The sequence below is a fragment of the Cibotium barometz genome, chromosome 35 (assembly GCF_041138505.1).
Source record: "Cibotium barometz isolate CiBa-2024 chromosome 35, ASM4113850v1, whole genome shotgun sequence".
Taxonomy (NCBI): Eukaryota; Viridiplantae; Streptophyta; class Polypodiopsida; order Cyatheales; family Cibotiaceae; genus Cibotium; species Cibotium barometz.
The window spans coordinates 23,756,537-23,772,487 of NC_141080.1; the positions used below are offsets into that span (position 1 = coordinate 23,756,537).

General features: G+C 43.5%; 1 protein-coding gene across 7 annotated transcripts in view; it reads left to right on the top strand.

The window, feature by feature from the left end:
• Positions 1-4,533: 4,533 nt before the first annotated feature.
• The window catches only part of LOC147618254 (uncharacterized), a 44,189-nt gene continuing 32,771 nt past the window's right edge, over positions 4,534-15,951 (top strand). For 4 of the 7 annotated variants that reach the window (XM_086774690.1, XM_086774691.1, XM_086774696.1 and 1 more), the window contains exon 1: positions 4,534-5,048. Coding sequence is in view for 1 of the 7 variants with exons in the window: in XM_086774695.1 (XP_086630821.1) it covers positions 13,863-14,413 (551 nt within the window). In the remaining 6 variants the exon portion in view is untranslated. Of the gene's footprint in view, positions 5,049-13,801; positions 14,414-15,951 lie in introns of those variants that run through there. The other 3 variants (XM_086774695.1, XM_086774697.1, XM_086774694.1) reach the window with 3 other exon arrangements.

Genomic DNA, 15,951 nt, shown 5'->3' on the forward strand with positions numbered 1-15,951 from the left:
AATGATAGGTTCACTTCCATCTCTAAAAGATTTGAGATTTCTGAATTGCTTTCAGAATTGCTACCCTTTGTGGGGAGCGGTCAGTTTTTCTCAAAAAGTTTTTCTTTTGAAAGCTTAAGGATAGGCTTTAAAAAATTTAAAGCCCTATAGCAAAAATTTACTTTAAGGAGGCTATGGGTTTTCTCTCTTTTATTAGAGAAATGATGATGGTTCTCTTTTGAGTTTTTGGATCTTGGGTTAAGTTCCCTAATAAACCATTTAGATGGCTATTGGATAAGGTATATATATATATATATATATTTAAAGCTTTAGTATTAAAAAGCTTAACTAAGCTTTTTGCCTAACACAAGCTTTATTATTTAAAGCTTACAAAGCTTTTTATTAATGTAAGCTTTATTAATAAAATCTTACAAAGCTTTTGGTGTGGCCAGTTAGCTCAAATCGGCCCAAACAGCACAGGTCCGCTCTCTGAATCACGCAGCGTATCACAGTCTGAGAGAAATCGGTGAGTTGGTGTCCGCGCGAGGAAAAAGAGAGAAGAAATTCAATTCTGCGATAAGCTGCCGTTAGCTATCAAAGGAGAATGGGTGGAAATAAATAATAAAAAATATATATATAATCTATGCTTTAATTAACCTTTTTAACAAAGGCCCCCCCAACCCAACTAACCCGCCGGTCAGCGGCCCACAGAAACAAAGCGCGCAGCGCGAATTTGAAGAGAGGGAGTAAGAAAAATTCAATTTATGCTACTCACAGCTCGTGAAGGAGAAAGGGGAGAGGAGAAGCACATGACGGCCGCGTGTTAGAATAGAGGGAAATATATATATATATATATATATATATATATATATATATATATATAAGCAATTTGAATTCTTCCTCCCCTTTTTCATGAAACGGGCGCCTTTTTTTTCACAAGAAGGATAAATTTCTAATTACAAGATTTTTAATAGCCTTCTATTATACAAATTGAGGAGCAACTGGGTTTAGCAATTATGATTATGGCTCTCCATGCTCCTTTCCTTGCTCTTTCAATCCTTACTACAATCCCTACTACGGACAGATTATGAATAGGATTAGTGTTGAGAAAAGTGGTTTTGTGGTTTTGGGAAACCCACTAATGATTTTCCACCTAGTTTTACCCTTTAAACAATAGATTGATGGAGATTGGTTACCCAATGGTTAAAAACAAGTCTACTTTCAACCATACATAAACATAAATTTATAAACGTGTTCTTCTTCAATTTAAATTCAAAAAATTTACTAAAACCACCTCTGTTTTTGTCTCTTTCACCTCTTTTCCCATAAGTTTTTGACCGCCTTCAAGAAGATTAAATTAAACCAAAGCTTTGATACCACTGTCACACGGGACCCTTTAATCTTCTTGAAGAAATAATTAAAAACTCATAAATTATATTAAAAATTAAAACAAAGACTTTGAATTGAATTGAAAATCAAATCACATAGCATAACATAAGGCAAGAAAAGGAATAACATCACCATCAACACAAGATTGGGTGCAATCTTCTCCCTGACATGTGTGGAGCCTCCACTCCCACGCGGTATTTAAATCATATTAATAAATTTAGTCCTTGGAGCCATAAATAGCATAGCTTTTTCCAAAATTGAGCTTTTACAAAATTGAACCTTAGTTCAATGCTTTTAAAACATCTCATTAAAAATAAACCTTGCCCAATTAAAATTGCTAGTGGGCCTTGTTACATAAAATGACTATGTGTACATTTACACCTATACATTAATCTCGTGCCCACTTGCATATTCCAATATACTGAATCCTGCACAAATTAAATTAAACATATTTTTGTAAGATTATTAATTCATAAAAAATATGAATAAACATATACAGGTCTGTAACACCGTTAGTATGGCGTAAACGCAAACGGTGAACCACCGAAAGCGGATAAAGGAAAAGTCCCTGGAACAAGTGGGGGACATGCAAATGCTGAGGATGAGGATGCGGGCCGTGTCAAACTATTGGTTGAAGTGACTGGCATAAGTATGTCAGGAAAGTAGGATGCTTGAGAATATTGGGAGTATAAGGATGTGTACTCGCTGTCTTGCAAGTTCTCGGAATCCATTGGAGAATTACTGGAACGTCAAAATAAAGGAGTCAATCAGATACTAATCAAAGCAGTCAATGATGATTAAGCAAAGAAGATGCAAATCAAAACATGTAGATGATACAGGCGCTTCACACACTGCCTCACGCCCACCTAAACGCGTGGCATTGGGCCAATCAAATACCCCGCCATGCAACCCTACCTTATACAGATAATACAAAACAAAGAGATAATACAAAACAAAGATGATACAGATGTTAATCTAGTTCTAGAATTAACAAGAGCTCTCACCATTATCTTACATCAAGGAGTCATGGTAGATACACCAAAGGGTCATACATTCAAGATATAAAGCAATAGTGTCCAAAGCTACAACTTGGACGAGCACCCATAATGGTGTGACGGAGTATTTATGGCGATTCCCGCTTCAAGAGCGTGTGGTAGCAAGTTAGGATGAAGTCCTAAGTGATATACTTCATGGATATGTTATGAGAGTAGTCATTGTAATAGCATTAGGCCTCTTATAAGCCTAAAGTGCTCGGTCGGCCATAGTTTAAGTGAGTGTGAACACTTATGGCCATGTATATAAGTGAATTTCTCTCATAATAAAAGATACTCTCCCATTGTATAATTGAGTCTTGCTCTTGCTAATCCTCTTGTTAATCTCTCTCCTTAATGCATGCTAGTGATTGTGTGTGAGTGAAGTAAGGTGAGAGGAGGGACGAGGACCTGTAGTGCAACGCGACGGTGTGTCAACACTCACACGGGAGATGTAGTGGAATTGCTTCTCAAGGAGTTATAGAGCTTCGAGACCTCAAAGGTTACGAGCTCGGCCATTGGAAAAGATCCTCATGAGACAGTTGCGATTCACTAGGTAATCTCTTTTTGGATGTGTTTCAAGGAGGGTTAGGGTGAGCCATAACAACAGAACATGCATAACAACATGCAGAGTTCCTATGAAGTGCTTAAGGATGAGAGCAAAAAAACGTAAGAAATACAGCATGCTATGATTCTCAGAAATACATGTATAACAACATGTAGAGTTTCTATGAAGTGCTTAAGGATGAGAGCCAAAAAACGCAGAAAATACAACATGCTATGATTCCTATAAATACAACATGCAGAGTTCCTATGAAGTGCTTAAGGATGAGAGCAAAAAAACGCAGAAAATACAGCATGCTATGATTCCTGTTGCATATTTTCTATATAGGATGCAGAGTTTCTATGGAGTGCTGAAGGATGAGAGCAAAAAAACGTAAAAAATACAGCATGCTATGATTCTTATATTTTTTTGGTTCTTTCTGTTGTATTTTCTGCAATAGAAAATACAGCATGCTATGATTCCTGTTGCATATTTTCTGTATAGGATGCAGAGTTTCTATGGAGTACTGAAGGATGAGAGCAAAAAAACGTAAAAAAATACAGCATGCTATGATTCTTATATTTTTTTGGTTCTTTCTGTTGTATTTTCTGCAATAGAAAATACAGCATGCATAAACAAAAAAACGCAAGAAAATACAGCATGCAGAAACGCAGAAAATACAACAAAAATTTCAACATGCAAAAACGCAAGACAATACAGCATGCAAGACAATACAGCATGTAGAAGCTCAAGAAAGCATGCAGAAACGCAGAACCTCGTCATATCTATACAAGTTTACAACATGCAGAATATACAACATGCATCAGAAAATACAAAAGATACGGAGTTTGAGGAGCAAGAAAAAAAAACGCAGAACATACCTGGATGGAGATCGCTCTGCAAATCGATCTGGTGTGTTGGAAATCGGTCTATAGTAACCCCCAAGAATAGAACCTGATTTATTATTACAGAATGGCGAGAAGGAACAACTGCATGGTCCACTAACTAATCGCCAATTGGCTGGAGATAGGTGCGCCCAAGTTTGGGCAGCCAAGCTCGGCTGCCCACGCAGAGGCGAAACAGGGGCAGGAGGTGGAGGCCACGGTGGCAGACGAGGAATGCAGGCGCGAGGCGGTGTGTAAGGCGCTAATGCATGACGCCTGCATTCATTGGTCCTACGCCACCAATTACCAAACTAGTGTTAACTTCTACTAGAGGCCCAATAGGGCTATGAGACAAAACCTGTGAATACAATGTGTCCATGTTATAAACAAACTCTGTGTATCTGCCTAGGGGAGATGCATTGACCAGCATGCTATAGGGTGTACAATCATGAAATGCATCTCTGCATCTTGTGTCCTTCAGGGGGGGTCGAGAATATCCATCATCGGGAAGGGAGCTAGGAAAGATCCCATCTCTTCTACAACAAAGTGCGACGCAACCTCCACGACGCTCCGTTGTCGCGCTAGAATCACATCAATCTGGGTCTGGTGGTCTAGGGCCTGGTCCTCACCGCTCTGAGCTCCGTGGTCCTCGAGATAGTGAGCCCCTGACTAGTCACTGATGCTGTCGAGGGAGGGGGGAGAGAAGTGTCTCCTCCTGATGTCTAAAGAAACTCGTGATCCAAGGCTGAGCTGAGCTGGGTCGTGGAGTCTATGTTCTAGATTAAAAGTGAAAGAAGCTTGATTTCAAGTCAGAGAAGATGGTATTTATGGGCTATAGTTCCACAAGCAAAGCGAAGAAGAAAGAGATCATCATCAACCAAGATGTCTTCTTTGTAGAAGATTTTACATGCGAAGATGATGAAGATTCAAGCTTTCACTTTCCTTTTCCTCTCTCACCTGAGCCTTCACCTTCTTCTTCTACTTCTTCACTTGAAGTAATCTCCATTCCCTATGAACCCGAAACAATTCTTGAACCCAATTCTCAATCCTCTACTTTCTCTCCTTATTCTTCAACCCATACTAAACCTCATACTACTCAGCCTGAATCCTCTCATAAGCTTCCACCCAAATGGTTGAAACCCACTCTTAAAGAATCCAAGATCAGTGATCCTGATCTCCTGAAAGGAGGAAGATCATCAAGAAGTAAAGCCGGCTTATCAGGTATTGTTGAAGTCAACCCTGCTCTAATGAGTTCTATTATTAATGACTATCCAGAGCCATCATGTGCAGAGGAGGCATTAAAAATGCCTCACTGGAAGAAAGTGATGGAGGCTGAAATTTTAGCCATTCAAAATAATAAGACATGGGAGCTTTTTGACTGTCCGCATGACAGAAAGGTTATTGGAGTAAAGTGGATCTTCAAAACCAAGTACCATGCAGAGGGAAGCTTGGACAAGCACAAAGCTAGACTGGTAGTCAAAGGTTATGCCTAGAAAGAAGGCATATATTAGCTCATCTTCATCTATGGCTGTGCATCATGAGTTTGTGAAACTCGCGCGGCGGGTGCCGAGGGGACTAGGGCCTTTGACACACTTGTTGATACCATCAATGCATATTAAAACACTTAAACATGGCCACAGCCTTAACACATATCCATCATCACTTTGCATAAAACATAAAAGCTGGACAAAACATCCACAAATGCTGAAAATGGAGCTTGCACACGTGACACCGCATAGAGGCCGGAATGGGCCGACCCCCCCTTGGAGTATTTTATTACCCAAGGAGAATAATATCATGTACAAGCTTTGAGGGACTTACTCTCCCCACGGGAGATGCCTTATCCATATACAAATGCCATAACAACACAGCCCAACACGAGGCAACTAAGCCGGAACATAGGCTGTAGAAATGCCGAGCCAACAATATAATCCATATACCTCCGTGTGGGTACTGATTCTTCCCCAAAAACCACAGGTCTTCACGCAATAGAAAGGGTACAGAAAGTACAACTCTCCATTCAGCCGGTACAGTAGGTACAATGGCTGGTATAGTCGGTACAGTGGGTGGTACAATAGGTATAGTGGTTGTACAACCGGTACGGTGGCTGGTACAGTAGATATAGCAAGTACAAAAGCTGGTACAGCCGGTACAATGGGTGCTACAGCAAGTACAGAAGTTGGTACAGCCAATACAAGGGCTGGTATAGCAGGTACAGTGGTGGCTGGTATAGCCGGTACAGTGGCTGGTACAGCAGGTACAACAAGTACAGAAGCTGGTACAGGCCTATTACTAGCCGAGGGAAGTGCTACATCTTGACTGCAGTTGATTACCTTTCTAGATGGGCGAAAGCAAAGGCAGTACAATGGGTGGTACAACAAGTACAGAAGCTGGTACAGCCAGTACAAGGGCTGGTACAACATGTACAGTGGCTGGTACAGCCGGTACAGTGGCTGGTACAGCAAGTACAACAAGTACAATGGCTAGAAATCATAATAAATGATTAAATACCCTTGCCTTCAGTATTTCTTCGCGATGGAAGCCTCCAAAACAGTCCCCAACAATCGGTATTCTTCATGGGCAGCCTTCAAGAGAGAGAGAAATGCAGAGCAGTTCTTTTCTGGGTTCGCACAGTCCCCCGTGCGTGCCAAGTGTTAGGTGGGCTGCACACAGACCGCACACCGCAAGATTTGGACCAGTTTAGCTCCCATTTTGATCTAGTTTGATTCAGGAGAGAGAATAGATAAAAATATCTTAATATTTTTGAGTTTAAAACCCCCCCACACATGTGAAGGAGGTGCCTACCTTAGGCTAAGGTCTTTTAATTCGCTTTTAATTGATTCCTAATGCACCTTAGAGAATTTATTTTGAACTTCTATTTCAAGGAAATATACTTTTGATATTAGGAGAATTTGTTTATCCAAAAATATCTCAATATTGAATTACCTCTCTCTAGAATTTTTCTTCTCTCTAGAATTTTTCTTCTCTCTAGACAAAAACAAGGAAAAATAATATTTTCTTGTATTCAAAAATAGGGAATGATTACAGGGGCATCATTAGGGCAGCCTGTAACGGTGGTAGAGGCTAGTGTGCAGCAAGAGAGCCTCCATTAATGAAAAGAGAGGGCTCCAATTTATAGATTTGGGCCTCCCGTGAGCTAAAATGGCAAGAGAAGGCTACAATGACAAGTGGAGAGCCACACAATAGCTGAAGTGACAAGTGTGAGGCCACTTGTCTCACTTTGATCCACTTTCTAACAAGTGTCAGGCCACTTGTCTCACTTTGGTCCACTTTCTTGCCACATGTCCCAATCTAAGAGATGGGTCCTTCCATAAACTTTATCTCTAAAAATATCCCAACTGGTAGACATTCTGTCATAGGCACTTTGCCAGCTCTTGGTATCTCCTCAATTCCAGATGTAATGACGCGAACAGAATTTCCATCGGAGTCGGGCCAAAAATAGCAACTCTCCTAAATTTTAGGATTGTGGTCCTTTGTATTCTAGGATAATCCCCCATTCCCAAAGCTTGTACTTTCCAAATATTTAAACATCCTGGAGTCCACCAGACCCCTTTCAGACTGGGAAATGTCCACGCTGGTGACATCCTCCCCAACTTCTTAAAAGTTGTCCGCAACTTTAAGCTTCAAGCCATATATTCAAGATATAATCATGTCCCATCGATTGGGCGAGACGAGAGTCTAAAAAATCCAATATAACTAAAGAATCCATGTCCCAAAGAAATGGGCGAGACTAAATAAGTCTCCATAATACCAATATCAAAATCATGTCCCAAGATAAATGGGTGAGACAAAAACAGTCCCATAAGTCTAGATATCATAATCATGTCCCAAGATAAATGGGCGAGGCAAATCAGTCCCATAAGTCCAGATATCATAATCCATGTCCCAAGTAAATGGGCGAGACAAAACAGTCCCATAAGTCCAGATATCATAATCCATGTCCCAAGTAAATGGGCGAGATAAAATAAGTCTCCTGCCAACAAGACATCGGTCCACATGACCCTTGGCATAGACATAAGTCTCGTCATGTCCACTTTACCACTTGCACTCCGTGTTGGTACTCTGACCACACACCTTGGATGAGAGGTGGGCTCAAGTAACAAGATAAAACAATCACTCGCAGGCATAGATAACCTAGTGTTCCATAAGCATTTCTGCTACACATAGTTTATAGGCATTTCGGCCACCAATAGTTTGTAGGCATTTCGGCCACCAACTCACACTACCCTCTCAAGTGCCCATGTTCCCTTCCATCTGCTCTCTATTGTTCCACCCACACATGGTAGAAACAATCTTCAAGAGAGCACGTAGGACAAGAGAACACTACACAGGGTATGTTGTGCTTGTCACTACCCTTTGAAGTGCCCATGTTCCCTTCCATCTGCTCTCTATTGTTCCACCCTCACATGGTAGAAACAATCTTCAAGAGAGCACGTAGGACAAGAGAACACTACATAGGGTATGTGAATCATGAGTTTCATAAGTCCAATGCATCCCAAATAAAGGGAGCCAAAAAGAATAATCCATCCCAGTAAAAGGGAGCCATAAACATAATCCATAAACCTAAGGATGGATCCAAATCCCTAGAAAAGAAGTCCAGGTGAAAAGAATTCATCCCATTAAAGGGAGCCATAAACAATGTTTCCCTGAAACCACCTCAAGGCAAACAACAACACCTTTCTCCTTGCATAGCTATACAAGGGTTAGTGAACATCAAAAACACTTCATAGTAAATAGCCAAAGCACCAACTTTGCAAACTCAAAGTACACTTAGCTTTTCTTTGCCAGGTTGGTCATGAAGCCAAAAGAAATATCTCGTCACCATATCCTTAAGATATCCTGAGATATATCTCCATATAGCTTGCCTGTAAGCTTGATAATATAATCCACAATATCCATATGGAAAGAGTGCTAAACGTGTGCACATAAAGCCAACTTCACACTTCCACGATAAAATTCTGTGAATTCATAAATCCTTAGATCAACAAGCTGTCTACTGCTCATGCTCTTGCTTCATAAGCTATGAAGCGGTTGGCCATGCTTAACAGCAATGATGGTAAGTGTGGTCCCCACTTGAGATCTTTTCTCTTCCTTATTGATAGAAGGAAGCCTCCGCTTCCAAGAAAGCCTATGCTCTGATACCAATGAAACTTGCGGCGGGTGCCCAAGGGACTAGGGCCTTTGACACACTTGTTGATACCATCAATGCATATTAAAACACTTAAACATGGTCACAGCCTTAACACATATCCATCATCACTTTGCATAAAACATAAAAGCTGGACAAAACATCCACAAAATGCTGAAAATGGAGCTTGCACACGTGACACCGCATAGAGGCCGGAATGGGCCGACCCCCCCCTTTGGAGTATTTTATTACCCAAGGAGAATAATATCAGGTACAAGCTTTGAGGGCCTTACTCTCCCCGTAGGAGATGCCGGGTTATCCATATACAAATGCTATAACACAGCCCAACACGAGGCAACCAAGCCGGAACATAGGCAGTAGAAATGCCGAGCCAACAATATAATCCATATACCTCCGTGTGGGTACTGATTCTTCCCCAAAAACCACGGGTCTTCATGCAATAGAAAGGGTACAGCAAGTACAACTCTCCATTCAGTCGGTACAGCAGGTACAATGGCTGGTACAGCCGGTACAGTGGCTGGTACAGTAGGTACAGTGGCTGGTACAGCTGGTACGATGGCTAGTACAACAAGTACAACAAGTATAAAAGCTGGTACAACTGATACAATGGGTGGTACAGCAAGTACAGAAGCTGATACAGCCAGTACAAGGGCTGGTACAGCAGGTACAGTGGCTGGTACAATCGGTACGGTGGCTGGTACAGTAGGTACAGCAAGTACAGAAGCTGGTACAGCCGGTACAATGTGTGGTACAAGTACAGAAGCTGGTACAGCCAGTACAAGGGCTGGTATAGCAGGTACAGTGGTGGCTGATACAGCCGGTACGGTGGCTGGTACAGCAGGTACGATAAGTACAATGGCTAGAAATCATAATAAATGATTAAATACTGTTTCTTTCAGGTATTCTTCATGGGCAGCCTTCAAGAGAGAGAGAAAGAGAGTAGCCATCATTAGGGCAGCCTGTAACGGTGGTAGAGGCTAGTGTGCAGCAAGAGAGTCTCCATTAATGAAGAGAGAGGGCTCTAATTTATAGATTTGGGCCTCCCATGAGCTAAAATGGCAAGAGAAGGCTACAATGACAAGTGGAGAGCCACACAATAGCTGAAGTGACAAGTGTGAGGCCACTTGTCTCACTTTGATCCACTTTCTAACAAGTGTCATGCCACTTGTCTCACTTTGGTCCACTTTCTTGCCACATGTCCCAATCTAAGAGATGGGTCCTTCCATAAACTTTATCTCTAAAAATATCCCAACTGGTAGACATTCTGTCATAGGCACTTTGCCAACTCTTGGTATCTCCTCAATTCTAGATGTAATGACGTGAACAGAATTTCCATCGGAGTCGGGCCAAAAATAGCAACTCTCCTAAATTTTAGGAGTGTGGTCTTTTGTATTCTAGGATAATCCCCCATTCCCAAAGCTTGTACTTTCCAAATATTTAAACATCCTGGAGTCCACCAGACCCCTTTCAGACTGGGAAATGTCCAGGCTGGTGACAGTTTGAGAGGAGCTGTTAAGATTACAAGCTCGATGACAGCTGGAGCCAGGCATGATATGTGCTGACATGGTAAACAGTAGCATGTGTGTGGCAATAAATGGCCACGTCCAGCTAGCCACAGTGTGTGGACATTAGTTAGGGTTATTTGGTGTGTCAACACAGCACATGTAGTATGTGGTTGTGTAGTCTTCTTCTATCTTCTTCTATTATGCATTATGTGAGTGTGGATATGGCTTCCCTCTATGGTTAGGGTTACATCAATCTTTTAGGGTTTGCTCTTGTGTGTGTTCTCTCTCACTATCTGTCTTGTATCAAGAACTCGCATCATTATCTAAGGTTTCCTCTTCTATGCGTGGAAGAGGCTCATCTGGAGGTGCTCGAGAGACCTCCTGAGCTGTTAAAACTTCTTGTTCTTGCTGAGTATCCATACTGCTGTGGTTCATGACCATTCACTTCACCAGCTTCAAGGTCGGAGTGTGGGAAATCGATTAGAGGACACCCAAAGACTAAAACCAACCCTTGTTGACGGTGCACCTCTTACCCATGTCGAAGTGATTGCTTTGATCGCAAGGAGAGTAAAAATGAGTGGGGAATCCCTTTGGAATTTGAAAACCAACAACACTAGGAAAAAAATTTGCTAGCTCTGAAAGCATATCAAAAGCCAAAAGGCTTTGATACCAATGTAGCATGCAACAAAAGACTTTAACTTTAGATCTACTTTGATAGCATGCTGAACTTTCACTTGAGTTACTTGAATGCTTGACTTCAAAACAAAGAGACAGAGAGTAGTAGTGTCATGTGCACAGTGTGTATCTACCGTGTGCTACACGCACGCAAGACTAGCTTCGAGGTTTGGGGAAGCTTGGAGCTAGGCAGGCTGATTGACGAGCTAAGTTAGGGATAGACTAACGGGCGGGCACCCAAGTATGGACGCCCGATGACCGGCCAAGAGCCTATAAAAGGGTGGCCAAGGTTAGTTATTGAGATATAGAGAGTCTCGCGAGTTTGTGAGAGCTCTATGGTCTTGGAGCCTGGATCTAGTGTAGACGTGCACTTGCTTTATGCAGCCGAGGCCGACAACAATCTCGAGCCCACGAGGGTAGCTTCGTGGCGGTATGGGACGTCGCGAGGAGGAGATTGGTTGGTACGTCAACCTAGTTAACTCAGCTAATGGCTCGGTGGGGACAGCCAAGACTATGGGCTTGCCCACGGCTGTCATGGTTGGGAGGTGAGTCAGGCCTGCACCCCCTTGTTGTTTATTCGTTTGTTTGTAGGATTCGAGTCTCATACCAGTAACGATCACGAGGAGATGCGTGGGGATTTGACAGTGGTATCAGAGCATACCTCGTGAACGAGCAAGTCGGTAGGTAGAGAAGATGAGGTCAAAGAAAGGTATGTGTTCAAAAAAGCTTGCTGTTTTTCTGTGTATACTGTTGTTTTCACATTCAGTATGTGTTTTTTTTTCATCAAAGAAACCCATGTTGATGGAGATGGTAGTCTAAGTAGGGTCGGTTTGCAAAGAAGAGGAATGATGTTTGTGCAGTCGCACGAACTGTAGAGAGAAAACAGGGAAAAAAAAAGCACGTTGCTTTTGGCAAGAGCGAGAGAGAGAGAGAGAGAGAGAGAGAGAGAGAGAGAGAGAGAGAGAGAGAGAGAGAGAGAGAGAGAGAGAGAGAGAGAGTACGAGAGGCGTTTGTGTTGGAACTGCTGGTTGTGACGCGTTGCAAGCGGGCAGACAAACGGGCGCCTAGGGCTGCGAAGCCAGGCGGCCAGGCCTGCCAAGCTAGGCGGCAGGCGCCTTGGCCTACGAAGCCAGGGGCAGACGCCTAGGCCAGGCCAGCAGGCGCCCAAGCCTACGTTGGCTTGTGGCCACGCCTACCCAGGCGGCCAGCAGGCTGCCTGGCCGGCGCCTTGGCCTACGTAGCCAGGCCTACGCAGCCTAGCGCAGGCGCCCAGGCCAGGCCAGGCAAGCGCCCAGGCCAAGCGAGGCAGGCGCCCAGGCTCACGCGGCCTTGTGGCCAGGCCTACGTGAGGGTGGCGCAGGCCAGGCCACCTAAGCGACCACAGGCGCCGGCAGGAAAGCAATCACTGGCAGCATCAACCGGCAGCTCTAATCCCGGAGGGAAGTAGAAAAAAAAAAAAGAAGCCTTCAGTGCTTTTGTTTTTTTTTTAAAGATTAAATTTGTTTTAAAAGTTTAAAAGCCCCCTCCAAGGTTAAAGGTGTTTTATTTTTTATTTTTTTAGAAAATTCAATATATATATATATCCATATATATATATATATATATATATCCATATATATATATATATATATATATATATATATATATATATATATATATATATAAACACAAAAGCAAAAGCTCAAGAAGCTTTCAGGGCTAGCTATATAAACCCCTTAAGTGGGCTTCTTGCCACACATCTCTCAAGTTTTCAAGCTCTCAAGTTCCCTCGCCAGTTGGGTGTGCAGTAGCGGAAAAGTGATGAAGATAGACTCAAAGCATTTGTGTTTGGACTTGATAATAACATTCAGTATGATGTTTTACTGGATAGTCCTAAGACTATGGCTGATGCCATTCGTCTTGCTCAGGTCCAGGAGTTGAAGCAAATAATGGGAGGCCTAAAGTGGCTTCCAAGGGCACATCCTCGTCTGCGTCGAGTGCTAGTGGGTCTAATTGAGAGCTAAGAAAGAGCAGGATGGTAAGTCCTCAAACTAGAATTCTGGTAAGAAGTGGGCTAAGAAAGAGGGGGGAGAAGTCTAATCTTACTCCTGATCAAAAGAATGCTCAGGGGGTTATTGGATGACGTTTCCCAATACCAAAAGAAGCGGTGCTTCCACGTCATTGGTCATGCCAAATCTCAGTGTCCGAAGGACGTTTCTTCTTCGAGTGGTAGCACACCCGCCACTCCAGGTGCACTTGCTTAGGTCGGGGTCATTGTGAGAGGGAGATTGATGTTGGGGGGGGGGTGGTTTATCGCTTGGTTGGTTGCTCACACAAATTCTCAAAAACAAAGAAATATCGAGGTTTAGTTAAGATCTCTAATTTGTATGGGCCTTGGTATAACCCTCACTATAGTTCAAAAAGCACAACCACACGATGTCCACGAATGTGTCCATAACATTTGACTAAATCCTTTTCAAGGTCCGGGTCTACTTTAATAGCACCGCCCGCCCCCCTCCCTCTATGTCTCTTTTTTTGCCTAAAAGAAAACAAAACTAGCAAAGAGAGTACATCGATCAATGAGGAATTCATAATATTGATTGGCCTAAAAAATGAGCAACGTACAAATGACGGTGCCATCCACTTCTGTGCTTTACAAGTAGAGCATGGCGATGCTTCTACTTTCCAAGCTTCCAGCGAGGTTCGATGCTTTGTTTACCTTTATTGTTTCTTCCATGCAGGCTACACCTATTACACGGGAGGCAAGTCAATGTCAGAGTATCTTCACGCACCTCCACAGAGGGGGTTGATTCTGCTATGGCCGTTACGAAGAAAGGCAACAACAAGGCAAAGAAGAAGAAAGGTAAAAAGGGTGACAAGAAGGATGCAGGGGACTCTTCTAAGAGTTCCAAGGACTCTGAGTGTACATATTGTGGCAAGAAAGGCCACCTTGAGCAGGTATGCTTCAAGAAGAAGCGGGATGCAAAGAACAAGGAGAAGGAGACGGAGTCCGACTCCGCAATCGTCAATTCGAAGGACGAGCTCTTCATCTCTTATGAGGGGGACTCAACTCTCTTCACTTCTGAGTCATGTACTTGGCTCATGGACAGTGGCGCGACCTCTCACATGACTCATCGTCGTGATTGGTTTTCAGACTTCTCGGAGCGCCTGGGTGGGATCACCATCGGCGACAGTTCTACCATTCTTGTCCGAGGCATAGGGACTATCCCTGTAATCTGCACTAGAGCAGATAAGAGGTACTTCTCAGATGTTCTCTATGTTCTTGACTTAAGTTTTAACCTCTTGTCAGTCAGTTCTCTCACCCAGCAGGGCACCACAGTTGTGTTTGACTCTGACTCTATGACAATCCGAGATCGAGCTTCTGGTACTATCCTGGCTCGCAGCGTGCAGGATGGTGGGCTATACAAGCTCACTTCTTTGGTTTCTCAGGCTGTAGATGGGGCTTTGTGGCATGCCCATTTTGGCCACCTTAGCTTCTCTACATTGCAGCAGGCACACAAGGGCAACATGGTTAATGGTTTGCCATCTAGTCGGTACCCAGCAAGGGGTGTGCCAGTCATGTGTCCGCGGCAAGCAACATTGTCAGCCTTTCCCAAAGGAGGCTACACACCGTTCTTCCAAACCACTGAAGCTGGTTTACGTTGACTTATGTGGTCCTATGAGTACCGAGTCACTGAACCGAGCTCTATACATGCATATCATTGTGGATGACTTCTCTAGGTATACATGGGCTTACTTTCTACCAAGATTTATGGATCGGTACTCAAGGCAGAACTTAGCGCTCTAGCAGAGAGAGAGGGTCTACACACACCTGGACATGCCGGATTTCTCTGGAATTTCTCTACATTAGACCATATCTTCACTCTCAGGTGCCGCATTGAGCAGGCTAAGGCAGATCGTCGGTGATTATTTTGTTGCTTTGTGGACTTCCACAAAGCCTTCGACACAGTGCCACGAGATCGGAGATTACAGTCATGGGGGGTTCCTACAGAGATGATTTGGGGCATCATTCCACTTTATGAGAGTGTCACAGGGAGCATCCGTTGCCTTGGGGGATTGCTTGAGGAGATAACTAGCACCGTCGATGTTAAGTAGGGATGCCCACTATCCCCGACTCTCTTTGGATTATACATAGACAAGATCTCTTGAGTTCATTGATAGAGGAGGTGGGGGTGGGGCTTCTCTACAGGGTGTCATGTGCAAGCATTGCCATGAACATTCCCAGAGCTAATCCACAAGGGGCAGCCAAGAAAAAGATCATTAGAGCTAGGATTTGGAGCACAAGGTGCAGAATGTGGCTAGGGTGGACTTGGAGCATGGCATGGAAGAGGCTGTCGGCTGCCAGGACTGGTGCTGTCGACTGCATGACCAGGGTGTCGGCTGTACCAGAAGAAAGGACTGCAGGCGCTTCAGTGTTTGTGGAGAACCAGCATAGTCAAGATGGCCGACCAGCATTTATGGAGAAAATAGGCCCAGTCGGCTGGCCGACTGTAGTACTCCTATGATCCAAGAGCCTATAAAAGGCATAGGGTGCTCATTGTGCTAGGCATTCACTCTTATGAGGAGTGGGTCCTTAGGGTCCCTAGACTAGGACTGTTTTGGTGATGTTCACCTTTTGAAGAAGGCAGCCAAGGGCTGTAGATTGTAGGTACCCTCTTTGTACCATCAGAAATATACTGAATTTCCAGCATCTCTCTCTCTCTCTCTCTCTCTACTCTCCCTTCTGTCTGCGTTATGTGTTGGGGTAAAGGCATTATGCCCACCCTTATAGTGT